The sequence below is a fragment of the Eleutherodactylus coqui genome, chromosome 4, assembly GCF_035609145.1.
Source record: "Eleutherodactylus coqui strain aEleCoq1 chromosome 4, aEleCoq1.hap1, whole genome shotgun sequence".
Taxonomy (NCBI): Eukaryota; Metazoa; Chordata; class Amphibia; order Anura; family Eleutherodactylidae; genus Eleutherodactylus; species Eleutherodactylus coqui.
Genome location: NC_089840.1, coordinates 71124510 through 71152378, shown reverse-complemented (window position 1 = coordinate 71152378; position 27869 = coordinate 71124510). Strand labels below are relative to the sequence as shown.

At 44.9% G+C, this 27869-nt stretch overlaps 1 protein-coding gene across 2 annotated transcripts in view; it reads right to left on the bottom strand.

The window, feature by feature from the left end:
• Window positions 1-560: 560 nt before the first annotated feature.
• The window catches only part of MNT (MAX network transcriptional repressor), a 92073-nt gene continuing 64764 nt past the window's right edge, over window positions 561-27869 (bottom strand). For both annotated transcript variants that reach the window (XM_066599631.1, XM_066599632.1), the window contains 2 exons: window positions 7291-7483; window positions 561-1811 (listed from right to left, as the gene is read on the bottom strand). In XM_066599631.1, the coding sequence (XP_066455728.1) occupies window positions 1099-1811; window positions 7291-7483 (906 nt within the window). In that variant the 3' untranslated portion in view covers window positions 561-1098. The remainder of the gene's footprint in view (window positions 1812-7290; window positions 7484-27869) is intronic.

The window sequence follows — 27869 nt, the reverse complement described above, 5'->3', positions numbered from 1 at the left end:
GACCAAAACCAGCCGTAGACTGTAGCAGCGAGTGTTCTTTCGAAGACCAGCAGGGACTGTTCACAGTTGAGGATCACTCGGATGTATTTATGTGTTTTCGGAAACCAATGAGTGTTACAAATGCAAAATGCAATATATTCAAAAAAAATGGTGTGAACTAATCAGCGTTCAGAGGAGATGCATGCCGAAAAAGCGCACACCTTCTTTTTAAGTCATTCACTAGTCATTCAATGATGTTCAATGACTATCGTTTTGCCCTGTATAAAGCCACCCTTAGCCCCCTGTATGCAAATAAGCTCATGTCACCCAAATGATAAGCCCCGTCCAAGAGCAAGAGAATTCATCTGTAGAGACGGCAGTTTCGAGGTTCTTACCCCTTACGTGTCCACAGCAGGGTACCGATTGGCGAGATAAGATGCCTTCGACCATAACCCCTGTCAAATAGTTTACTTTTGCAAAAGCGGATGCCGTGATCACCAATGAAGTAAGCATCAGGATTGCCATACTTTTGCCAATTCGTTTTGGGTTTTTTTTTCTTTCGCTACCAAAAAATTAAGTGGTATTTTTTGCTCCTTTATTAGTGTATACCTTCTGCAGCAGTTACCTCCATAACATTATAAATCAACATTATGCTTACTGTTTTCAACTTAATTTCTTATATTAGAAAGAGGTCATCAATTTTGTATGTTACAGATACACATTATTTAAAAAAGAAACAAAAAAAACAAAAACAAAAAAATATATATATAATAAAATATGTGTGAGTGGAGTAGCAGGTAAAAATTAAAAGTCCCGTTTTCTATTCACTGATTACTGGTAGGAGTAAATGAAGAGTCATTATGAGTGACAGTCACTGAGACAATGAGAATGGTAAAATTCCAGCACATTGGGCCCTAGGTCGGTTGTCATATATAGGCCTATACCATAAAGAAGGACGTCTTTTCCAAAGCCAATTAAAATGTGGATCAGAATCTTGTAAAGAAGTGTCTCATCTTCCTTGGAACATGACTGGACAGGAATGTATGGAGTTTCAGTTGTCCGATGGATAATTTAATTTATTTAATTAATTCTTTAATTTTTTTTTTTTTTTTTGAGTGTTTAGGCTAGCTTCAAAGTGCTGACAGGGAATGATGGCATGGTTACCATAGTCACCGGGTTTAGGACAGTTTGCCCGACTAATTGGGGATGGTGGACCACCTGGGTTCCTACGGTTGGCTTTGCCATGACAGTAGGCTGACCCAAGTTTGTGGTTCCATTTACTTGTGGGTGGGAAATGGTGTGAGCGATGTGGCTCACCATGGGCTGACTTACTGCAACGGATTGGGGGTAAATAGGTAACTGTTGGCCGAGATGGGTCATATGATTAATGGCAGCTGGGTGCACAGTGATGTGGCCGATTGGCTGAGCAGCAGTGGTTAGCTGTACAGGGCTTGACGTGGAAGGTGCAATATGAGCAATGTGCTTTGTCTGAGGCCCTGGGATGACATGGTTTAGAGTCTGGATGACAGAGGCATGAGTGGTGGCCGTGTGGGCTATCACGGTTGACTGCACTGTTGAAGCAGCAACAATATGAGTCTGTGCTGGCACCATGGCCTGAGGTGGGACCAGTGCTTGGTTGGAGAGAGGCTGTGCGTGGGGAGAGGGGACTTGTTTCTGTTGAATGGAGACGTGCTGAGGCAGAACAGTGGAATGATGATTGTGGGAAGCTGCGTTGGACGGTACCATCTTCAGAAGCTCTGGCTGTTGACGTTTCTGCAATGCATTAACAGGTCTATCATCATCCATGTCCTCATCAATGTTGTCTTCACCCTCTGAAAGACCAGGAAAAAAAAAACATAGTTAAAAAAAAAAAATCATTTATTACATATAAACTATGGAAAGTATCTTCATATTTGGCCAACCTTGAAGAATATATATTTTTTTACTTTTATTTCGCACATCAGTTCACACGCTACTATACTTCGGAGCAGCCCATACATGTCTGCATGTTGTAGTTTGTATTATACACAGTCACTAATACTAGATAAAGATTAAAGGGGCTTTCTCTAAATCTAGTTCATGAACTTGGATATGTTAACGTAAGGCTCATGCATGTCTGATTTTTTTTTTCATGCTACTATAGGAAATAATGGTCGATTTTATTTTATTTTATTTTTTTTTATACATTAGTATTTTTATTGGAGAATTATCAAATTTATACATTTCAATGCAATATTTAAGTATATGAACGTCATAGAAATTACAAAGCATCATTCATAAATAGATATTCTTGATGCTGGTATGCTAATAGCTCTCAATTATAAGTATACATAACATCAGTTGCAACATATAACACAAACAACAACAGCAACAACTTGGCGTCTTGTTTCTTTTTTATGACTTTCCCTCATTCTTATAGGTCATCCACCCTCCCCACACATCTAAATACTTTGGGTATGAATTGGTGCGTATCACTAATCATTTTTCATAAAGGCAGTGTTCCGCCATATGGTTTTCGAACTCCTCTATTGTCGGAGGCAAGGGGAGGTCCATCTCCTTGCTATGAGTGTCTTTGCCATCATGAGAGCATGTCCTATCAGATATCTAATAGGCTTAGGAAAACCATCTAAGTTTAGCAGTAGTAAAAGAGCCATTTTTGGAGACCTTGGGACATTCACTTTCTGTATCTCTTCTAAAAGTGCAAATATTCCATCCCAGAATCCCATTACTTTCAGGCAAGACCAGAACAGATCTGATAACCTACCTTTTTGGCCACATTCCCTCCAGCACATGCCACTTTCCTTTTTTAAACGATCTGCCATCAAGTGAGGAGTAAAATACCACCTCATCTGTGACTTAAGTTGGGATTCTAGGATGGCTGCCCCCTTTGTGGATTGTAGCACTCCCATTGAAGCCCCCAACCACTCTTCCAAGGAAAATACCTCTCCCAATTCTTTTTCCCAGTTGAGCATATGGGCTTTCTTCCCCAGTATACGTTTATCAGTTAGCATATTATAGAAGCTTTTTGTTTCCGATTTGGTCATTTTTGGTTGCAGGTCGAGCCTACTTATGATCTCTGAAGGTATTATTTTCTTGGTACTCGGATAGTTTTTTAGGAAGGATTTCATTTGAATATATTTAAGCCTATCACTGTCAAGTACCCAAAGGCATGACTGTAGCACATCAAAGGATTTCATCCCTTCTGGCACCATAAGATCCTCAACTTTTTTCTTACTCCTAATTTGATATTGCTAAATTGGGGATTAGAGGTCTCAAAGTTTCAACAGGTATCGATGGTTTCCGTGATCTACTATATGGACTTCTGGGTTAGGGACGTCCAGGCCTCGATTGTGGCCCTCATGGGAGAAATATTCCTTGGACCTCCACCCTTACTCCAGAGAGACTATTTTTGGTTATCAGGACCGCTGCATATAATAGGGAATGAAGTGTGGCTCCCGGCAGAGTAACCTCTTCCATTACCTTCCAACAGGAAGTGTTTCCTTTGCTAATCCAAAAATTTATTTATCTGATTAAGTATGATTTATTTATACTATGCTTTTATACCGGGTTCATCCGCGCCTCCATTTTTTCTCTGCAGGGCAAGAATTGATAAAGATATTCTAAGGATTCTACCTCCCCAAATAAAGTTAGATAATGGTTTCTGCAATTTAATCACAGTGATTTTTGAACAAGAATTGCCCCAAAATAGGACATGCTGTGATTTTTCGATTCCAGACTCTTCATCAAGGAGAAAAATCACTCATGTGAATTCATTTAAATTAATGGATTCTTTTTATGCACAAGTTCTGTTCAATTGCGAGAAGATCGTGTTAATACTTCCTGATTTAGGCCTTCCGCATGTGGGAGGCCACAGCGGAATCAGACCTTGTTCCCCACCGGCACCCGCACGTACCTGTTTTTTTTTTTTTTTTCTGTACTGCAGATGGACTCGCGGCTTGCCTTCGGACATGCGCAGTTCAACTTTTATTTTTTAAACCCCTGCTTTTCCTGCGTCATTGCCTAGTGATGACGGAGAATTCGCAACTTCCGAACAGCTTCCATTATGTTTGATGGTAGCTGCCCACGTGGAAACTGCTCAAAAATAGAGCGTGCTGCGATTTTTCCTCCACGGGCGGGAAAAAAAAAAAAAAAAAAAATCACAATTGATTTCCGCTCCTGTGCAGGAGAAAGCGCTCTTCTATAGCATGCTATGGAAGTATTTGCTGCTTAACCTGGGGGCGGACACCCGCTCCGGAAACCGCAATGCAAATCCGGTTGTGTGCAGCTGTCCTTAGATATAGCACTAAAAAAATGATTAGTGGGGATCCAGCTGTGAACAATTTAATGTCGAGGTATCTAACCATCAACAGATGTGGCTATGCATGTGCAGCTCACAAAATCTCCAAGTGAGACTGTTGGGGGTCTCAAATTCTGTACCTCCACAAATTTGGCTTTGAAGACAAAAAAATACCTTGTAAAGATTAGAGTGAGTTTAGACTGAATATTGTTCCAAAAATCGTTCAAACGAATGCAAGTGAGCGATAAGCTATCAGTTTAAACGCAGCTTGTAGGCTTCTCATTGCGTTTAGACACTAATTGTTCAGGGTTTCATGAAGGAATCTGAAACACCGAACGAGAAGTTCATGATTCCCAACAATGATTTGCTTGTCTAAACAGGCTGCACGAGTGCACACGAGCTGGTGAGGATATCGGGCAAACGAGAATCGGGAGGTTCTTGTTTAGTGTAAAATGGCCATAAATTTACCATATAATTGTTTATAATTAGAGATGAGCGAGCATCAAAATGCTCGGGTGCTCGTTACTAGAGCCGAGCTTTTTGTAATGCTTGAGAGCTCGTTTCGAGTAAGGAACCCTATTGAAGTCAATGGGAGACTCAAGCATTTTTCAATGGAGGCGCGGATGCTGCCGACGGCTCCATTGAAGACAATGGTCTTCCGGCACCCCTGCATTGTTTTTCAGGGAAGGGCTTTACATATAAGCCCTTCCCTGAAAAACAATAATTTTAGTGTCAGATGTTTCCTTTATCCCCGCTAGTTAAAAGAATTCCCTGCTGCTACATCTGCCACATTTGTGACAGATGCAGCAGAGTAATTCTTCAATTCCCTACCACAGCTGTCACACTTGACAGCTGTGGTAAAGGATACTGCTGCCGGCTCTCTGTCATTGGATTTCAGGGAAGGGCTTTAATTATAAGAAAAAAACTGTAAAAGCAGTGTAAAAAAAACAAAAAAAATTACATACCCCCTTCCCTTCAGCTGCCGGGGCTCAGCCGGATCTTCTCTGCTCTGTCCCCGGCTCTGTAGTGCTGATTTATCAGCAGGTGGGGATTTAAAATCCCCGCCTGCTGAAAGAGCTGATTGTGATTGGCTGAGGCGCTCAGCCAATCACAGGCAGCTCTCACCTGTTATTCATTCATTCATTCATTCAGCTCTCGCCTGTCATTTTTACTAGCGGGGATGAGGGAAACATCTGCTGCATGCGGCAGATGTGTTCTGCATCCCTGCGGGGGTCACGGCAGCGGCGGAGAGGCATGTTTATTTATTTTTTTCTTTCATACACCAAAATTATTGTTTTTCAGGGAAGGGCTTATATGTAAAGCCCTTCCATGAAAAACAATTCAGGGGTACCGGCAGGCTATTGTCTTCAATGGAGCCACTGGCAACAGCCGCGGCTCCATTGAAAACAATTTAGTGTGTGTCCTGTCCATCCGTACTATATAACAAGACTGCACTCATTTTAGACTGTTTATTTTTCGCTAAAGTGTATGCATGTCCGCTCCATGCCTGGTGGTTATCAGCTGTTTCTGACAGCTCTCTGCAACGTCCACCATTGGAGTTAGCGCATATCTCTGCAGTTTACTACTTAGATGGTCAGCTGACCGTGCATCTAAGCACGGTGCCAATAGGTTACCAGGGTGCCAATGGTTTAGCATGGCCCCCTGGGGTATATTAAAGGCTCCCAAGGCTGCAATGCATGAATGCCTATGAACGTGTCATTTGCATTTGCTCTTTCGAGCAATTTATCGAACGATGGTTGTCCCATGTAAAGCCACCCTTGGCAGTGAGTTGTAAAGTTAAAAAGACAGTCACCTACTTTTAGCCCTGTAATCTCAGCTTATGGGCTGAAAATAGAGGACTCGCTGAGTGCGGGGATGTAAGTGTTATACTTACCTCCCCCATTGTTCCCAGGTTTGAACTCTAGACGCTGCCACTGCAGTGCATTGAACGGCATTGCTAAGTAGTCCTTGCATTAAGAAAATTAGAACAGATGGACTACTTAGTGCACCACTCAATGCACTAAGTGGCGGGTTTCAGCTATAATACTGGGGGAACAATGGCGGGAGGCAAGTATAACACTTACATCCCCAGACTTAGCAAGCCTAGCTATGATATGATAAGTGTCAATTTTGAGAATACCCCAATAACATATAAGTGTTTTAAAATAATGGGATGCTGCACCATCTATTCTATCCCGAAAAGGAGCTTTATTAAAGGTGCTATGCAGGTATACTGTTTTCTCTTACCCGATCTGACATCAGACGTTAAGAGTCATAGCTGCACACCAGGCTGCCAGCGGCCGAGGCAACCGCCTAACGCCCAACAAGTAGCTGGGTGTCAGAGAGTTGCCTTTGTCAAATGCTCCACCCAAGGCACACTTACAACTCTGCACATTGAAAGGTATATCAGTTCTTGAGTATTTTGCTCAGCCTGCTTCCCAACAAGTTATGTTACATTTAGTTGATGAAAGGAGGGACATGGCTAAATAGATAAGCTTTAGATCAGAGAAGGTGCACAAAACTGAATCTTTGCCCGAGGAGCAGGAAAACCTAGCTATGCCTCTAGACCAAAAGCTTGAAGCAAGGTCCTCATGTCATACTTCCTGCCGGTATTCTGGCTTTCAGGTTTATCAAAATTGTGTGAATTATATCAATCACACAGAAGCTACTCAAGCCTCTTTGGATTGCATTGATTTAGATGGTGTTTTGGAGCTACACAAAGCCCATAGGATAAGACTGGACCACAGGAAGTGCGCGGTCACTGCGATTGTGCTTTGGGACTGCAATTACAAGCACTGGTAAATCTGACGTCTCTCTCACAATTTTAGCAATATACTAGCAAAAATGCAACGCCGATACACTTAACATGCACAAAAGGAAACCATCGAGGCCCAGAGATGATAAGTATTGAATAGGAATCTGTGAAGAGTCAGGGATTTGCCTTTCTGAATTTGAAAAGTTTTTAGAAGTTGTTTTAATGAAATATCCTTCAAAACCTCTTGAGTGAAAGCTACCTGAGGCTGTTGAGGTAGAAGCCTGGTCATCCTCAGGTTGAACGGTCTGGCGTACAATTCGGTCAATCTCCATAATATCCATCCACTGGCTGAGTTCATTTTTCAAGTCGGCTAGCCGCTGCTGTGTGGCTATTTTCTCTCTTGCCAGACGCTCCATTTCGTGCTCGTATTCCTTTTCTTTCCTTTTCAGACTCTGAAGAAGAAGCAAATGATCATATAAAAATTTCCTTTGACTGTGCAAAAAACAAGAGAGAATTCTAACGCGTAGAGAGAACGCTGTGTTCTTACGCCAGCAAAAATGAAAGCAGATCTGGTCGTTTGGTTAGGATCCTAAAACCTACACCATGGAAGTAGCTTACTCATGCAGTATTGTTTAGTCAGGCAAAGATTCCGTCGTGCACTTCATTGTGGTCTAGTACCACTGCAGAAACCTTAATTGGAGAACGGCCTCATGTACAAAAAATGCGTTACTTCAAATTGAAACGATAACCATGTTTCCCCGAAAAAAAGACCCCGTCTTATATTAATTTTTGCCCCAAAAGAGGAACAGGGTGTTATTTTTTTTTGGGGGGGGGGGGGGGGGGGGGGTTCTTATACTCACCTAGCAGTTGCCGTTCAGGTCCCTCCAGCTGGAGTGCGGCGCTCCTGCAAGCTTCCGTGTAGTCCTCAATGCTGATGGAGCATCTCTTGCTGGTGACGGGGCTTGAATACACCGCCTGCAGCAAGTGATTGCTCCGATTGGCTGAGGCGGTGCTCCTGAACCAATCAAAGCTGGCGCTCGATGAACCAATCACAGCCATTCAAGGAGGTCATTCATTCATGATGAACCAATCAGAGCGGGAGGGACCTAAACAGCAACTGCTAGGTGAGTATGGTTTTCTTTTTTTTTCCATGTAGTGTAGCTTTTGGCATTCTGTTGTTTTTTTTTTTAACCGTGTTTACCATGGCGGATAAATATTGTGATATTTTAATAGTTTGGACTTTTATGAACACAGTGGTACTGTGTGTGGTTTTTTATATTTGTAATTCATTTTAAAAAGGTTTAAAACTTTATGAAACTTTTTTGTATTTTTTATATAGTCCCCAAAGGAGACCTGATTGCTGGTGCAATATAGTGATTTTTAAGGTCTATGAAGCCATGTCTCAGACAGGCCCTCATAGACATCCATGCATGACAGCAATTGGGAGCCTTCATGCCTTCTATTGACTGTAAATTAAAAAGAAAAAAAGAAAACTAAAAAAAAAAAAAAAAAAAAAAAAAAAGAAAACTATATATTAAGCAGGATTTTTATGGGCGAGATAGAAATGCATGGTATACTACAAATAAAATGTAGCGAAACATAAGGAGGGTCCAATGTACGCACTTTTGACCTGCATTGGACCTATTACAGTCTATGGGTTCACTTCCAGGGTGCCTGATGTGTAACAACACTTCGGACGCCTATGGATTGCATATGTCTATAGAACTTTAGGGATCCCACATATGGAGCAGTCATACAATTAGGACACGTATAAAAAAGGAAAAGGCTATCTTGCTACACAGTATCCACTGTCCACTGTCGAGCTCTGTAATTTCCCCCCAAAACTATTCAGAAATTTGGTTTGGCAAGACCAAGTGCAGACCTTTTTTCAAAAAAATTCTCTTTTAACTTTTACAAAAATCTGCATATTTCTCTAAAAAGTTTGGATCATTTTATATCCACATTGTTTACCAAGTTGCCCCTGGTATTGTACCTGTATGGATGGAGATATCTCCCAAGAGATGCAGTTAAACCATTTCAGGACCACTGAATGACTATAAACGTCCTGTGTTCCTGAGGTGTGTATGGAGTGGACTTGGAAGCCAAGTCCGCTCCATAGCCGGTAGCTATAAGCAGTTTCTGAAAACTCAGCTGCCAGTAACTGCCACAATCAGAATTAGCTCTGATCACGACAGCTGTTTAGGTGCCGCAATCAAAGCGGCCCGCACATCGACAGTTGCCGGCAGACCCCTTCCCGCACTGCAGTGCTATTCAAGGATGCCAATGGGCTAGCAGGGCAGCCTCGAGCCTACTGAATTCAATGAATGGCAGAATGCTGTCTGTGATTGGCTGAGCACCGTGATCAATCACAGGCAGTGCTCAGCTGTCATTCGATGAATAGCTGAGCGCTATCTGTGATTGGCTGAGCGCTCAGCCAATCAGACACAGCCCTTTTTTAGGAGGTGGGGATTTTAAATCCCCGCCTGCAGAAAGAGCTTCAGAGCAGTGCAGGGAGAACAAGTGGCAAGACGTGCCTAAGGCCCGGCAGCGGCGGACAGGTGAGTGTATATATATTATATATATATATATATTTTTTTTTTATTTTTTTTTCTACAGCTAGGGATGATTTTTCAGGGAAGGGCTTATATTTAAAGCCCTTCCCCGAAAATCACTGCAGGGGTTGCCGGCAGGCCATTGCTTTCAATGGGACCACAGGCAGCAGCGGTAGCCCCATTGAGAGCAATGCTACATGGAGCTTAGTTCACACGTTTTGGCACGTGCGTGGACACGCGGATTTGTGTGCGCCTACGCACGTGCAAATGTATGCTCGTGTGAACGAGGCTTCACTCTGCAAAAAAACAACCCCTCACACAGCCCAATTGATGAAACTTGGACCGATCGTCTCGAGTATCGCCCATTTTTTTTAAAACCATCTCATGAAAAATAAACACATTGCAACCGCATGATTTTCATGTGAGTGCGATGTGATGGGGACCGCATGGAAAAACAGAACCAGAAAGTGCAGAGCAAGAAAAAAATGCACAATAAAAACATGCATGTATGGCCTCCTGCACACGTACGGAAATTCTGCGGCGGGATTTCCCGCAGAATTTCTACCCGTGCCCGCTGCCAAAGGATTGCATTAGATAATGCAATTCTATGCAGGCAGCCGCAATTTGACCGTGTGAAAACACGCGCGGTCAACAAATTGCGGCATTTCCTATTTCTGTGCGAGCCTTGCAGAGGCCCGCACAGAAACGTCACTAGTGACGCGCCGGCTGGGCGGCAGCGGGCACATAGCAGAGCGGGGAGACGCCGGGAGCAGGTAAGCCGCAGTGGTCACTGCAGGGGCACGGCGCGCATCCTGCTGCAAGAATTATCGCAGCGGGATCCGACCCGGCCCTCAGCAGGGGGCCAAAATCTTACATAAAAAAGGCGTGTTTTCCTTGCGAAAAGCATCAAGCACTCACGACAATCGCACGTAAAATTGCAGAGAACAGATTTGTGCTATAGGCTTGGGCCAGTAGGATTTAGGTCAGTGAAAATCTAGCTAATTTCATCGATCCTTGAAAATAGAAATCAAATTCTTGCTTGCTCAGAGGAATCATAAGACCTGTAAACTGCACCGGTAAGTTGTGCTCGGAGGCAGTAGGGCTTCTAAGAATCAGATAGGCCTCAAGAAGACTGAGCGAAAATTGTGTTCCAAGCAGAAGTAAAAGACGACTAGAGTATTGCTCCTTTAAGACTGCGCTCCCTCCTGCTCCCTCAGTGGGGACAGACACACGTGTCAGCAGGCACGTCACAATCCCCCCTCCCTTCATGCCTCTTGCTCTTTTTTTGCCGGGAAATTAACTGGACTAATACCAGGAGTAAGCTCCGCCCCCTGCCCGTACGTATTCCATATAAGGCTTACACAAACAGCCTGCCAGCAGCCCTCACCCATGTGCTCACAGCAGAAAGCCGGGTGTGGAGCTCTGCTCATTCTAGGGTGTGGGTTAACTCTAAGCTGTGCACTCTGGAAAGGAAAGAGTTAAGAAAAAAAAAAGCTGTTCCAATAAGGATTCCTTCCTGTATAACTGCTGACGATGACTGCGGGATTTTTCATTTGTAGCATTATGATTTCCAAAGAGCGATTCTGAGGAAGAAATATAGAGTGCCCGGTACTGACAAAGCAAATCCTGAGGAGGCACAAGGGTTATCTGCTGAGTAACGAAAACTAATGCAGGAAACAAGAAGTTCCCGACTGTGACAAATAAACCTGAACTCATTAGCATATATCCAACCCTTCAATCTCGTAGAAGAGCGCCAGATAAAAAAAACGGATTCTAAAACTGATCCCATACATCTCTCCAAACCAGCTAGAGCCGTGTTGTTTGCAATACTTATGGATGCCGATGAGGTGCAAAAAGTGCAAAAAAACTTTGCCATCACAACTGTCCGAAAATATATAATACATGAAAATGCAGCATTACTTATCAACTTCCAGCCCACAGACGTACAAATAATGCAGCTCCTGCTACCAATAATGAGTGTTCTTATCAGGGCTGGGAGGAGGGGTAGGCATCTGCCAAAGGTGCCACCTTGCCACGGTTGGGTGGGGCGCAATATTATTGGTAAAAAATGTTTTTCTTGTAACGCAACTTTCTGTACAATGCACACTGGGATCCTGGGAACAGTGAGCATGTTTTGTATTGCTGACTGATCCTTTCTCCCAGTTGATCATCCTCTGCTCCAGGTGGCCACGTTGCACTGAGCCCAGACGCCGCCTGAATCAGGACACAGTGTGTATCAGCGTCAGGGCGCGGCGCACCCACAGTAGAGGAGGCCTTGGAGTACTGCAGTGGCATCGCAATCAGTGGCACAACCCAACGCAGGCACAGAGCATTGGGAGCAGTGCCCAGGTAGGAGGAGTTATGGTCAGGTCTGAATTCACGGGACATGCGTTGTATTCATTATTGGGTCTGACTAGGATCTTTTTGTAATTCTGGAGTCTTCTTAAGTTTTTTCCTTCCCCTTTCCAAATACCCTTACTGTGTCACTATCTTTCTTTCATTTTCTACCAGATGTTATTTTGTCAATATGACATTTTGTAGTTAGTTTCACGCTTAATCTTTGGTCCAAACAATTAAAGCGATCGAGCCGTAAAGTGGAAGCCACGACAATGTGATAGATCCAAATCGTCAGTGATGGATTCCTCCATTGACTTATAATTGGTCTATCGGGATTCCAGAATCTCCAACTGAAAAAATAACACTGCTGTTCTTGCTGTCACAACTGATGCTAAAGCAACCTCATAATGGTTGATGAACACTAACGTGAAAAGAGCCCAAGAGGTACAGCATATCTTCCATACACCATGCCGTATCAGATCAAGGCTCACCAAGCATTGTCACTCCTGGAAGTTTCCTTGAGAAGACTAGAATGTTCAATTACAGCTCTGACTGTGATCCATAGGTCACTCAGTTGGTCTTCTAGATTTGAGCTGTAATCGGTTTTAGCAAATGAAGAAATGGGGGTCTATTATTAGATAAAAGGGGTGTATAAGTCCTAGTGAATTGGGATTACTACTCAGTAATAACAGTGCCTGTGTAAATGACTTTTCACAATGCAGTTGGCTACGTGCATCGTAAACCATTGGATCAACACAATCATGGCCGGAACTAATTTAAATTCTTTACAATATGGCTTTTAACTTCTACTGCAGAGTTGTCTTTTTATAATATAACACTACATTGTGTACATACACTGACCAATCACTGCTCTAGGAACAGCTGGCGCTTAACATCTTGTGATCAGTAACGCGGTACCACGTGATGGCCACGTCACGATTGGTTCTCAGATAATGCGCTGATTTCTCCTCTGTGCAGAAGTAGTCAGTATTTGGCAGCTATTGGTAAATGTGGTGACGTGAGCGACTTTACCGTAGGCAGATTGTTAGTGCCAGGAGATGGAGTGCCAGGATTTCTGATACAGTCACGCTTGTTGGCTGTTCTCAAGCCACAGTATCAAAAGTGTACCAAGAGTGGTTGAACCATGGAGAGACATCTGACAGAAGATTACACAGCGGCAGGCCACATGTGGTTGATTTTAGAGGCGAGCATCAGGTGGCATGTCTGGTATCTTAGCTACAATGTGTCAGAGTGAACCTACTGACCCAGCACTACAACAGAGGGAAGTTAGACAAATTTCCGCAATGGCCATGCAGCATACATTGCATTGACTGGGGTTCAATAGCAGAAGACCGACATCGAGCTTGGATCAGTATGGATTGGGTGGAGAAACATGGCAATGAATTCTCCACACTGCCTTGGCCCCCAAACTCACAGGACTGTAACCATTGAACATGTTTGGGGTATGTTGGAAAGGGCTATGAGATCTGCTCCCACTTATCCACAATATGTGCACTAACTGAAGGAGCAGCTGCAGTGGGCATGGGTCGAATTGAGTATAGAGGGTCGTGAACGACTAAACGGCTAACAACATGTAGGAGTGATTGCATTGACCAATTAAGGGTCTGTGGCTCCCAGTAGGCATCGCTGGTGAAGTTGATGTGTGTGATACCAGGCACACAGCTTTCCTGACACTACAGTATGCCTAGCAGCCCGGCTGTGATAGGCAGAGGTAACCAACACTGCAGCCACATGCAGGGGATCCTCGTTACAATGTTTTGTAACCTATATTCTGCCAGAGTAATTAGGGTAATCTGGTCTGAAGCATGGGGATTTATCTAACATACAACTATTATCTGGTTCATCTTGGTCTCTGAAACTACACAAAAGTAGAATAGCTTTTCAATTCATTGTGGGAGGGAGGAAGAAAAAAAATTGATGGTTTCCAATTGCTATTCCATTTTATACTTTAGCAAGAATACCGGTATCAAGGAATGTCTACTTTATTCAATAACATAAACTAAGCAGTTCATGTCTTATATTAGAGGGGTTTTCTGGGCATTTACTATTGATGACCTAGCCTCAGGATAAGTCTGATAGCCTAAGATGATAGGCAGGGCTCCACGTTCAGAATCCCCTCCAATCAGATGTTCCTCTGGCCCGCTATCAATGAAAGGGGGCTGAACATCTATATTGGTGGTCAAGCTGGAAATCTAAAAGACTGCTTCATTCCCATTAAAATCAGTGAGAGAGATGCCTTCTATTACACTTCTGGCTTCTCAATGCAGTCATAGCCAAAAGCCTGAGTATAGGTGATCAATAGTCAATGCCAGGAATACCTCTCTAAGGGCGCCTGCACACAAGCGGAAATTCCGCGGCGGGATTTCCTGCGGAATTTCCACCGCTGGAAGCCTGCATAGGATTGTGTTAACAAATGCAATCCTATGCAGACGGCCGTGCGAAATCTCGTGCAGCAAACAAATCGCGGTATGCTCTATTTCTGACCCGCTGCGGCTCCAGTCTGCGCATGCAATCCGGTACATCACAGAGCCGCAGCCGAGTACGCGCTGGTCCCTGCATGTGCTCGGGTCCCGCGGTGAGAATCCTCGCCACCGGATCCGACCTGCCCGTCTGCAGGCGGCCTATGAGTGAACCTAAATACAGTGGTCTCTCATGCATTCTATAATATATATTACAACACCAACACACACACACCAACACACACACCAACACACACACACACACCAACACACACACACCAACACACACACACACCAACACACACACACACCAACACACACACACACCAACACACACACCAACACACACACACACCAACACACACACACACCAACACACACACACACACACACACACACACACACACACACACACACACACACACACACACACCTCTGCTCTGATGTTTATTACAGGGCTGAAGTTGGCATAAAATACTCCCCAAAGAAAGCCATAGAACTGGGAAGTATTCAATGGATTCTGGGGCAAAACTACTGACCGAATGCCTTAAACTAAGATTGAGCTCATGTGAGAGCAGACATGGTAGTGGAGTGCCCAATGTCTGCTCTCCATAGAGATCGGTGTGCGCATATGGCCTTACCAACACTCAGATGTCCCTGTTTTATGGCATACTGATGTGTCCTCCCTTAACTTATCTCTAAACCCAACAAATTTCAAGATGTATGGTTTGAGAAGAAAAGAAATCTACCTAAATGCATGCCATATGTTATAAACGCCCATGTTAAAAGAAAAAAAACTATATATACACATTTAACATTTATAGAAGGGGCCACCGACGCTTATAACATAAATGGCAGCTGTACTTCCATCAATCCTACATAACTGTATATGGAATCCTCATGAGAGACATATTCTACTTATATTTACTATCCATATTCCAGATGTTCTACTAGATCCCTATGCTGCTATAACTGTGTCCGTAGAACATGGGATCCAGCTGCTACGTCCGGAATATGGGCAGTTATAGGCCTCCCTCACACAGATGTTTTTGTACAGCGTTTAGTGCTGTCTTTTCAGTGCAGCGCTGAATGCTGTACATTGCTCCCATTCATTTTAACCCTATGAAATCCAATTTTGGATTCAGGGTTTCCTAGGAGTTTTTTTCTTTCTGCCATTATACAATGGCACCATCTGCTGGCTAGACCCAGAACTGCAGTATGTGACATGCTGGAAAGGCCCCCAACAACAGAGCGGCCAGTAATCTACAGTAAGAATACCCTGCTGGACGTCTTTCGACATCGGAGCTGTACAGCCTTCAATCAGAATGTCTTCAGACGTCACAGAGTGGATTGGAAAGGGTTAATGGGACTGTTCACATAAGCATCAAAATGTTGCGTTTTCAACGTTGCGCTTTGACAGCGATGCATGTTCTATCTTTGGCCGTTTTCAGCCCTGCGTCGCCCATTGAAATGAATGGGCAGCGGTTTCAGAGATGCTGAAAACATGGCACAACTTGGTATTACATTTATAAGGCTGACGGGCACTTGTCAAGCCAACAAAGCATCTATTGCTAGTGATGAGGATTGAAATCCCTGCCTCCCAGTGAGAGATTTCTGTGATTGGTTCAGGAGTGCAGGCTCCGCCAATCAGAGACGGTGCTCGATTCAATGAATGGCTGTGATTGGTGCATCCAGCCCTGGCTGTGATTGGCTGAGCCAGCTGACACTTAGCGGCCTCAGCCAATCAGAGCAATCTCTTGCTGGAGGTGGGAATTTCAACCCCAGTCACAAGCAAAAGATCCTTAGTCACCGATGACAGGTTCCAGGAGCTCCGGAGAGCAGCAGCAGGGACCTGGACAGCGCCAGCTATAGGTGAGTTTAGATTTTGCTTTTCAGCATCCTTGGCTGCGTTTTAAACTGTGCTGAAAACACAGCCAAAACGTCAAAATACATGACAACGCTGCTGAAACCGCAGTAAACACAGCGTTGAATGCGTGGTTTCTGCAAACCCCCGTGTGAGGGAGGCCATGATACCCCCTGAATGAGGCGATAATCATTATTTTCATTACAAAACAAACAATGTGAGTGTTAATGGTTTGAGGTTTAAAAATACCCTTTGATCCTGTGGGCAAAGTCCTGACCAGCAGTTTCCACTTTTTTTTTTACTGTCAGCTGACTTTATTTGTGGATTAAACTCAGATGTTCTTGTTCTCCTGCTTCAACAAATCAGGTATTAACCGCAAGTGACTTTGGAAAGTTCATAAGTTAACAAACAAAATCACTGGAACGCTCTGGAATATTGTTTGTTCTATCAGAAGCCTCAAAAATGGTTACCTTTAAAAAAGAGAGATTGTATCCTGAAGACAACCTTTTCAAAGGGTGGTCCAGCGATGATTGCCAGGGGTAGCTTCAGCTGGCCGTACATAAATAGCCGACTATACATGTATGGGCTAGGACTGTCAGAATGGCAGCAGCTACCATAGTCGTTGGCACTTCTCTGCTCTGGCTGAGGAACAGCATATAGAAAGGGGTTGTCTTCACTCTCAATAATGAATGTTACATGGAAGAAATATACCTTATGGGGACAAATATTAGCCCCGTATATTACACGTATTATAGATTTTTTTTCTTTCAAAAATCTGATTCAGTTTGAATGAAGTGATGCAACTTGACTGTCATATCTGACAGTTTGGTTGCTATGCATTACTTGCCTAACAACCACTGTCTTGTCAGTGTGATTGTTGCAATGCCCATCCCTAGTAACTAGTCACTTGGATTTCTCTCATTTCAAAGTACAATAACCTCGATGTCAAAAGCGCAGTAGCGACAACGATGCTCTACAGAACTTACGGATCCCTTCTCCATTTCCTACTGCTGTAAACCATATTTTGCCAAAACAAAGTTGTATCATATCTTGACATCAGCTTAGGGCCCTTATACACCGGCCGATAAACTGTTCAGATTCTGGCATATAATGGGAAGCTGAATGATTATCGTTTAGTGTAAATGCATGTCCCAGTTTGCTTCTAGTTCGTCGTTCAGTTTCTACATGCAGAAAACTGAACGGTGGCTCGGCCCGTGAAACAGGCAGTCATTCACTGTGAATTGAGGCGGGCCGGCCGGAACGATCTCTAGTGCCCTCTGCCTCCATTCACTAGTGATGCTCGTTCCTTTGTAAAAGCACAGGAACGATTATCGCTGGGATGACCTGATAAGGGTGCTTTACTCAGAAAAACCTATTGTGCACATTATCATTCACTTTGTGACACTGTACCACACACCCATATCTGCAATAGATAGCAGCCATCATCTGTCTGTTATCTGGATGGCCAGTATACAATAACTACTTGTTCTTAAAGAACCTCTATCAGCACCTTTGAGCATGTTTACGGTAATCAAAGTGTGAGGAAATGGGGAGTCTGGGAAGATATACTTAAAGGGGTTGTCCCGCGCCGAAACGGGTTTTTTTTTTTTTTCAATAGCCCCCCCGTTCGGCGCGAGACAAACCCGATGCAGGAATAAAAAAAAAAAAAAACGGCCAGTACTTACCCGAATCCCCGCGCTCCGGCGACTTCTTACTTACCTAAGTAAGATGGCCGCCGAGATCTTCACCCACGGTGCACCATGCGGTCCATTGCCGATTCCAGCCTCCTGATTGGCTGGAATCGGCACACGTGACGGGGCGGAGCTACGAGGAGCCGCTCTCCGGCACGAGCGGCCCCATTCAGAAAGGAAGAAGACCGGACTGCGCAAGCGCGTCTAATCGGGCGATTAGACGCTGAAAATTAGACGGCACCATGGAGACGAGGACGCTAGCAACGGAACAGGTAAGTGAATAACTTCTGTATGGCTCATAATTAATGCACAATGTACATTACAAAGTGCATTAATATGGCCATACAGAAGTGTATACCCCCACTTTGTTTCGCGGGACAACCCCTTTAATAGTCACCAGGTCCTGCACTGTGTCCCCGGAGCACGAACACAGCTTGACATGGCTTTGTGCGCATGCTCTCCCATTCATCTCTATTGGAGAGTGTGCACACAGCGCTATCTCAAAATAGTCACTGTGTATACATGTGCCAAGTTTGGGAGTATAAGGCTGGTTTCACATGGGCGACAAAATTGTGCGACTTTTCTTGCGATGCGACAGTGCTACAAATCGCATGTATGTGAAGCTCACGATGTCCAATGGGTTCCTTCACATTAGTGAGGTTTTGTAGGCTCCATTGCGAGAGATAAAAAAATTGCGGGTTGCTAATTATTGCCGTGATTTGCTATGTTTTATAGCCCATATGGCTTTCGTGCGGTGCAAAGCAACTTTTACAGTAGAAAATCCTACTGTAAAAGCCCTAAAATAAGCCCTAGCGGCATAAAAAAAACCCCAACATTATATCACCTAAGAGGCGCGGTTAGGTCCGCCGCACGTCTCCTCTTGCAGCTCCAGCAAACTTGCTTGTAGTTTTGAACAAGCACTGCCTGGTTTGGAGGTTCAAAATCCCCGCCTCCAAGAAGCACTGGCTGTGATTGGTTCTCGAGCGCTGTGGCTCAGCCAATCACTGCAGTGCTTGATGAACCAAATCACAGCCATTGCATTGAATAGCTACGATTGGTTAATCATGAACTGGCTCTGATTGGTTCGCAAACGCCGCGGTTCAGCCAATCACAGTCAGCGCTTCCTGGAGGCGGGGATTTTAAAGCTCCAATCCAGGAAGCGCTGAGGGAAAACTGCAAGCAAGTCTGCCAGAGCTGAAGAGGAGACGTGCGGCGGACCTGACAGCGCCTCTTAGGTGATGTATTTATTTATTTTTTATTTTAATGCAGATAGGTCTTATTTTGGGGGTAGGGCTTATATTTCAAGTCTCCCCGAAAATCCTAGCAAAAGAGCGCGGTAGTATCATGAAATCGTAGAAAAATGCAGCAATATCGCACAGAACAGATATGCGATATTGCTGCAATTTTCTCGCGGCGATATTGTTGTCGTCCGTGTGAAAGGGGCCTAAACCATACCTCCCCATACTTCCCACTCCCTCATCTTTGAGTACTGTAACGTAGCTTATTCGGTTCACAAGTGCTGACAGAGGCCCTTTTATGTATGACTAATGAGCCTTTGATAATATTGTCAGTTTCCCCTTTTCTAGCTAATTTTTTAGACAAATTTTAATGTCAAAGCTCTATTCGGATACTTGTGAACTACGTTCGATGTGCGCATGAGGAGCGCACCCATAGAGCCCCATTCACAAAGTGTGCCTAAGGATATAAACCTGAACCCTACTGGTAATGTGTGCCTATACGTAGTGGCATACGGAGCAGCCTTCCTCCCAACATATGAACGCAGCGGCATAGTGTGAACACAGTCCAATTCAGGTTTGGGCTTCATTGACTATATTTACAGACATTACAGATACAATGCTGCGCTGCAGATGTCTCATTAGATCACAGCGTTCTCTAATAGAGGACAATGCAAAAATGTGCTAAATAACGACCCTGCTATCTCCTCTTCTCCGCTATTGACTGTAGGCACTGAAATGTAAATCCTCCGAATGCGTCTATAGAGACCATGAAGGTGTATTACATATTCCATTGGAGGAATCCCAGCGCGTTTCCAGGGAGACAGAAACGAGATATTGCCTTGGAAACTGCCTCGGCTGAGTTGCTCCTCACAGATAAATACTGCATCAATTTGGGTTTCCTCGGACTACCTTCTTCTGGAAATAAAGATGGAACCCTCCTAGTTAAGAGAAGTTACAATGTCTTCTCAGACGGCTGATAACACTCCGGTAGTAATGTGCGCGGCGAGGAGTGTTCTGTATAGGGAAAATTAGACGCATGACGCAGCGTGAGTCACGGGGGGTTTTACTATACAAGTACAAGAAAAAAGGTCTTAAGAGGCCTGACAGCGTTTCCTCGCACGCCATTGTCTTCTAGGAGTGATTTCAGCCCAAAATTGGACGTCCTGTGGATTATTTCAGGACGCACTAACTATAGGAACAACCGTCTGATGGCAAGTGTTAGGGAAAGAAAGATTCGACATGTTGGAATCTTTGCTCCCTTGGGAGACACCGCTGGGAGCACTGAAGATGGCTGCCGAGCTATATTATACAGAGAGGGCCATGGAAGAAAGGAGCCTGACTCCAATCCTAGCACCACACTCTTATGAAAGCTGTCTAAAAAAAAAAAAAAAATTGTCTTTATTGCCCATAGCAATCAATCACAGTGCAGCTTTCATTTTACATCAGAAGACATGAAAGCTGAGGTGCTTCTGAGGTAAAATGAAAGTAGCGCTGTGACTGGTTGCTGCCTAATAGAAAATCTGTCTTTATTGCCCATAGCAACTAATCACAGCGCAGCTTTCATTTTACCTCCGAAGCATCTCAGCCTTCATGTCTTATACTGCTGAGGTAAAATGAAAGCTGCGCTGTGATTGGTTGCTATGGGCAATTAAGACAGATTATCTTTTAGACATCAGCCAATCACAGCGCTGCTTTCATTTAACCTCAGGAGCGCCCCAGCTTTAATGTCTGCTGAGGTAAAATGAAAGCTGCGCTGTGATTGGTTGCTATGGGCAACAAAGACAGATTTTCTTTTAGACAGCTTTTATAAGGTCAAATGCACACGGCCGGGTCGGATTCCACATGCAGGATCCCGCAGCGGAATCCGACCCTGTGCCCGGCGGGAGGCCCCTGCGGACCGGTCTGGATGGTTCTTTTCTGTGCTGTGGCTGTGCCGGCCAGGATACACGCGCGGTACAGAAAATGCCGTGCCGTCGCTAGGCGATGACGCGGAATCTGCGACCCTTCTGCAATGTCATTGTGAAAAAGGCCCTGGATCGGACAGCTTCCATTAATTTCAATGGAAGCCACCCGCACTGGAATAGGACATGCTGCAATTTTCCCTCCACGAGCGGAAAATTGCAATTGTTTTTCGCTTGCGGACAGGGAAAAGTAATTTTCCATAGCAGGTCTATGGGCGGTATTTGCTGCGGAATCCGGAGACGGACGCCCGCTCTGGATTCCACAATGCACATATGCCTGTGTGCATTGGGCCTAAGGAGTGTGGTGCCAGGCTACTTTTCCATGGCGCACCCTGTACTTGGTCATGATATAACCACCATTAGTAGCTAGGTTAATATACTGCCATATAGATATACGCCAATACATTAGGTAAATGCTAGTTTGGGTTTAAAAACAAAAAAAAAAACCTGAAATAAATAAGGGAAGAACAGTAAAGTAATGTGAAGAAAATTTATCAATAGAAGCAAAAAAAACTATCGCGACCGGAGACCTGGGCCCTCGCCAACGCACCGCTTATTCAACAGTGCTGTGCTGTGCATGCTAAAGAAGGGACTGCTTTCAGTTGGGAGGGGGAGAGGGAACCTCGCCGCTGCATGGCACATCTTCATCAGCTGGCAGCACTCTGCAGCGCTGCGCATCGTGGGAGCAAGGAATGCTGGCTAGCTCACCATGTGCTACGCCTGCGGGCTCTTGGGGGGATACTGTAAAATATGCCAGCCGGGGGGCTGGTTAACTGTATGACGCTAGGGGGGCCTAAGGAATAACTGTAGCTGACCTGGATTGCGCAAGGCAACATGTAAAATCAGGATATACGAGCCCGTAAAATCAGCTTGTAACAGCATAGGGAAAGTACAAATGGGGGCGTGATATTTTGGAGTATCATGCACGGGGTGGGCTCTGGTCCAACGTTTGCTCTGGGGCCAGAGGACTATTTTACCACTGCCCAAATCTGTATTCTGAATCCGAACGCTAACCAGCCTCATATAGTGATGTCTTAATAACCAGGATGGCGTGTCACCTGGTCTGGGAGCGCCATTGTTAGCAGACGTAAAATGGAAGAGACATTGCTGGAAATGAGATTTCAGTTCAGTTAATACACATGTAAAAATATTTCAGGGTCTAAAATGGAAAGTAGATCGATATGTCACTTAAAGATGAAATTACATATTTGCAACCCGGAAAATACTAGTCGCATCTCTTAAGCCTCCTGCACACGGGCGGATTTGCATTGCGAAATCCGGAGTGGGATTCCGCCTCTGGGTTCTGTAGCAAATCCAGCCCATAGTATGCTAGGCCAAAACACCATTTCCTGACCCAGTGTGGAAATCGACTGATTTTCTGCTCGCGGTGGGGGGAATTGCAGCATGCTGCGATTTTGTGCAGGCTACGCGCAGCCGGCTTCCATTTAAGTCAATGGAAGCTGTCCCTCCTGCGGCCATTCTGCAATCATCATTGCAGAATAGTCGTGGCAGCCGTGTCATTGCCATAGCGGCGGCCTCTGTACCTACGCATGTGCGCCAGTGCATCAGTGGCGGAGGAGAAGACGCCGGACAGGTAAGCAGTGGGCATCGGGTCGAAATCAACTGTGGGAATCCTGCATGCGGAGTCCGACCAGCCCGTGTGCAAGCGGCCTTAAGGGTCACCCTGCCTCCATTCACTCAGCGATGATTGTTCCTGTGTATATTCCCACTGCAGTGGTAAGGCTTGGTAGTTTCCATTGAAGTGAATGGGATTTTTGCCTGTAATACCAAGCTTGGCCATTGTTGTGAGAACAGAGCTGTCTGCTTCCTGCAGAAATCAGCTCAGTGGGTAAACACACTGGCCTGGTGAACAGCTCAGAAGGGGGTTCTGGGCAGCAGACCCCTGTTATTTTACTATGGATTGCCCGTTTTAAAGATACGCCATGAACTGGACAACCCCTTTAAGTAAAGACCGCCACAGCATAAATAAATGTTTCTGCTGTTTTCAGTGATTTCTTTAATGGGCTATGTCAGAGATCAGCCCTCGTCACGCCGTGGCACCCTTTCTATCAAGTCACGGTAATTGTGAGGAGTTTCCTCAGCAGGTTCTAGTAATTTACATCAGAGTGTAATACACCTCCTATAGATATATGTGGGATTTCCTCACATTAACTGTTGTACAGCAAGGGACACCAGGCCAGTATGATTTCCTGCTGATAAAGAAATTAAACATCAAGTAGTAATTTAATGTGGGCCTATATTTAGCTTAATGATGGTCAACCAAAAATAGTACTTTACCCAGGCTAGAATTTTCCAGAACACGGAGTATTATCTGATAAAGATCCTTGTAACCCGGTGCATGCAATGTGAATAGATTTAGAAAATAAGCTCTCTGTTCTTAGCTTTATAACTAGGTCATCAACAGCTAGAGACCACTTTCTTCAATTCAACCGGAAGACTGTTGTAGCTCTGTTCTTCTCTCCTACCACCCTGTCTAGTGTAGAGTTAGTGCCAAGGGTGCATATATTATAGAGGCCGACCCCACGGCAGCCATGGGGCCTCTGGAAAGCGGGGGGGCCAGACTAGATGTAGCCACAGATCCTACAAACAAGGGTATGAAAAAGCCAAGTATCGTGGGGCAAAAAAAGAACCGATCTCCTGTATTCTAAGTTATTAAAGGGATTGTCCAGTTACCGGACAACCCCACTTTAATAGGGCCCAGTGTTAAAATAATAGGCTGAACTATACTTATCCTCCGCCACCGCCAGGATTCAGCACGGCAGCCCTGCTCCGGTCCCAATGTTGGTTGCCACAGGAAATGAGGTGACTGCTACAGCGTCACGCTCCTGAACTCCTGGCATCATGGCGCTCAGAATATAAGTGCTGATGCCAGGAGAAAGAGTGACACGGCGTCACTGCGGTCTCTCGTGGGTTGCAGCGGTCACCCAATTTCCTGTGACATCATATGTCATAACAAACATTGGGCTGCAGTGCTGGACCCTGGCAGCGGTGGAGGATAAGTATAGTTTAGTTTATTTTTTAGTAGAGGGGCCCTATTTAAAATTACAGTAGGGGAACCGTTTCAGTTGAGTTTTCCAGGACTAAAATATTGATAGCCCATCCTTAGGATAGGTCATCGATATTAGATTGATGATGGTCCAATGCCCGGCATGCCTGATGATCAGCTGTTGGAAAGGGCAAGCTCTGTACCCGTTATTGCAGCTTAATCCCTTTCACTTGAATGACACTGAGCTGCATACAGGCCAACTGACCAATGAATGCGACAGGCCAAGGAAGAGGGTATTATTGTATCTTATCACCACCAGAAGTGTGGGTGGTGACAAGATACAAACTGCTTGACAGCCTGACCACACCCCCAGTTTGTAATTGGCTGAAGGGCTGCCTCCCCCTGCTTGGGCTCTCAGGTCCTGGCAGTGAGTAACAGCGTCTTCCCTGGCGCACAGTGGGTTCTTCTTTTTAGCCGGTAGCAACATTGGCTTCCCTGCCGGCCTCCCTGCACTGGCAGCACACGTGGGAAGATACAATAATACCAAGGAAGGGGCTACAGCGTTGGCCTCTTCAAACAGCCATGGCCTCTTCAAACAGCTAATCGGCAGGTGCACCAGGAGATAGGAAAGGTCATCAGTATCGGAGGAAGCTGTCCGACCTACGGCCCTTCCGCAATCATCATTGCGGAAAGGCCTCGGGATCCGCAACATCGCCTAGCCACGGCGCTGCATTATCTGTACATTATCTTACCGGCACATCCGCAGCACAGAGAACAAGAATCCGGACAGGTACGCAGGGGTCCCTGGCCGGGCACAGGGCCGGATTCCGCTGTGGGATCCGACCTGGCTGTGTGCATTGGGCCTTAAACTGATATGCACCAGTAGAGCAGGGCATCTTTGCTTTATGATTAAATTCATCCAAAAATAAAAATACTCTCAAACCCCAAAACTGTCATTTCGTGTACAAATTAACCTAAGAAAAATACCAAGATGACGACTTCCAAGTAGCCCCGCACCAGAAAATCTGTCTTTCTTGCCCATAGCAAAGAATCACAGCACAGCTTCCAGACATATTCATTTTACATTGTGGGATTACTCCCAGAGTAATCTGTGGCATCACAGAGTGAATCATGTGACCTGCTGGAGTGCAGAGTGCTCACGATCCAGCTGATGCAATCATGAACAGCCTGTAGAGGGATCTTCTTCATCCCACCCTGTTCTAGCCTGCTCAGTGCAGACCAGCCAGATCACACCAGAAATGATCACACTTGATACATCCTTGCAGTTTCTACATCCATTTCTATGCTGCACAACTGTCCATCCAGGATAAACTGCATAGCTTTTGTACTGGAAGCAGCCATTGTGATGCTCTGCTTTCAACTCTGCATTTGGATGGAGCACAGTCAGAGTATGCTCTGTGGAGTGTGCTCCAGAAGAAATGAACAGCTAGAGATCATGCTCACGAGATGCTCTTGGCATCGATGAACAGACAGAGCATGTGTTCTACACTCTGAGCATGCCCAGAATGTAAAAATAAATATGCCTCAGCACTGTATAAGTAATGAAAGCTGGACAGTGATTGGTTGCCATGGGCAACAAAGTCAGATTTTCTTTTAGACCGCTCTTATAAGGATGTGCTGCTGGGCTACGTTTTCGTGGCCCACCCTGTATAAGGATATAATAATAGGAACAAAACCCCATTGACGCCTATGGGAGCTTTGCTGGAAAAGTAGAGCATACTGCCTTTTTTTGTGCGACCGAAATGCACGCGCAAAATACGGAAACGCAAATACATTGAAATGAATGAGTTCTACTCTCTGCGTAAATACGCCCGTGTAAAAGAGGCAATAGGACATAAAGCAGCCTGGAACAGTGACTTGTAATAAACGGAGAAACTGAGGGGAAATTTATGTCAAAGCCCCAAGAAGTAATCCAGGACTTGCTATGTGACCCCCACCCCATATAGCCCAATTCTTGGCCCGATTGTCATTTCGGCCTACAGCACAAGCAAATATGGCAATATACATAAGAATTCTCTGCAGTGACCCACTTCTCCAACACCCAGCGCGCCGATCACATAAAATCAATAGAATGTCATACCGCTTGTAAACAGAAGGCACAAGATAAGTGATTGTCGCACCAAACAACCCCGCAAACACGAACTGCCAAAGCCATCGTCAGGAGACAAATACCACCGCACTACTCCCAGTCTACAGAGAATTAAAGAAAAGGCCCCATTAGAAGCGGACAGCTTCAGTCTTGCTGAGATTTGTATCGTTCCATTTAACATTCCGGCCGCTTCCTTCCTCCGTCTTCTTACCGAACCGTCATTTTGTCAGCATTTTTTGTTATGCTAAAAAGTGGCTGCTTAGTCTGTTGCTAAGGAGCAAGTGATGAGCAACTGACGGGGGTTTCTCGTGTTACGCAAATAAAGCTAAATCACCGTATAACGTAAAGTTACATGACTTTCTAATACACTTTGGGGAGATTTAGGTTACTGTATAAAAAAAAATTTGTCGACCACGGCAACCAATCACAGCGCAGCTTTCATTTCTTATAGTGCTTTTAGCTGCACTGTGATTGGTAGCTGGGGGCGACAAAGACACTTGCTGTTTTAAGGTGTTTTCACACCGATTTGCTGCAATTTTTGTTGTGAATCTGCATCAGATTCCACCCTTTCAGTAGAACTCAAATTAAAGTGGTGAAATCTGCTTCAGATCTGCACCAAATCAGATACGTGTAAACGCACCCTTAAGGTACCTTTACACGGTGCGACTGTCGCTCCGCTGCTTTTACATAGGAGCGATAGTCTGTCAAATAACGGAGTGGTTGGAGATTGTTTCTCCATTCACAGTAAACAGGAGTCCTTCGATGATTGAGCGACTCCTGTGTACTCCGAGCGAGAAGCCGCCCAAGTAGTCATTCCACTTCAGTCTAACGACTAGCGATTACAGAGTGCCTTCTCTCTCAGTGCCCTGTTGGGGGCAGTGTGCAGAGGCTGACAGTCGTCTGTGATCGCTGAGTGAATATTGCGGATCGTCCACTTGCATGCTCCCCACGCGGATTCTGCAAGTCAGATTTGCCTGTGGACATTGGGCCTAAGACGGTTTTCTTAACTTTTCCAGTTTTTTGTTTGTTTAAAATCATAAATTATTTATTTTGGTTTTAAGAAAACATTTTGAACATCAGAAAAATAAAACATTTCAAAAATATGATAGACACATCATGAATAGAGATGAGCGAGCACCAAAATGCTCGAGTGCTCGTTACTCGAGTCGAACTTTCAGTGATGCTCAAGAGTTCGTTTCGAGTAACGAACCCCATTGAAGTCAATGGGCGACTCGAGTATTTTTGTATATGACTGGTGCTCCGCTAAGGTTTTCATTTGTGAAAATCTTAGCAAATCACCAAAGTCATGTAAAAAACACAGAAATGGATAGGGCAGGCGAGGAGCAACATGCAGGGCTGCATTTCGGGCTCTGAGGTCTCACTATTAAGCCACAATAGTGGCTAGAGTGAGACCCCCCCCCCCCTCCCCGCACTGTCAGCATAAAGAATGAATTCATGAATGGGTGAGAGTGCTGCCTCTGATTGGCTCAGCGCAGGGACCAATCAGGGGCAGCTCTCAGCTGAATGACAGCTGCGCTGAGCCAATCAGAGGCAGCACTCACCCATTCATGAATTCAATGGTCAGTGCTCGTTTAAAT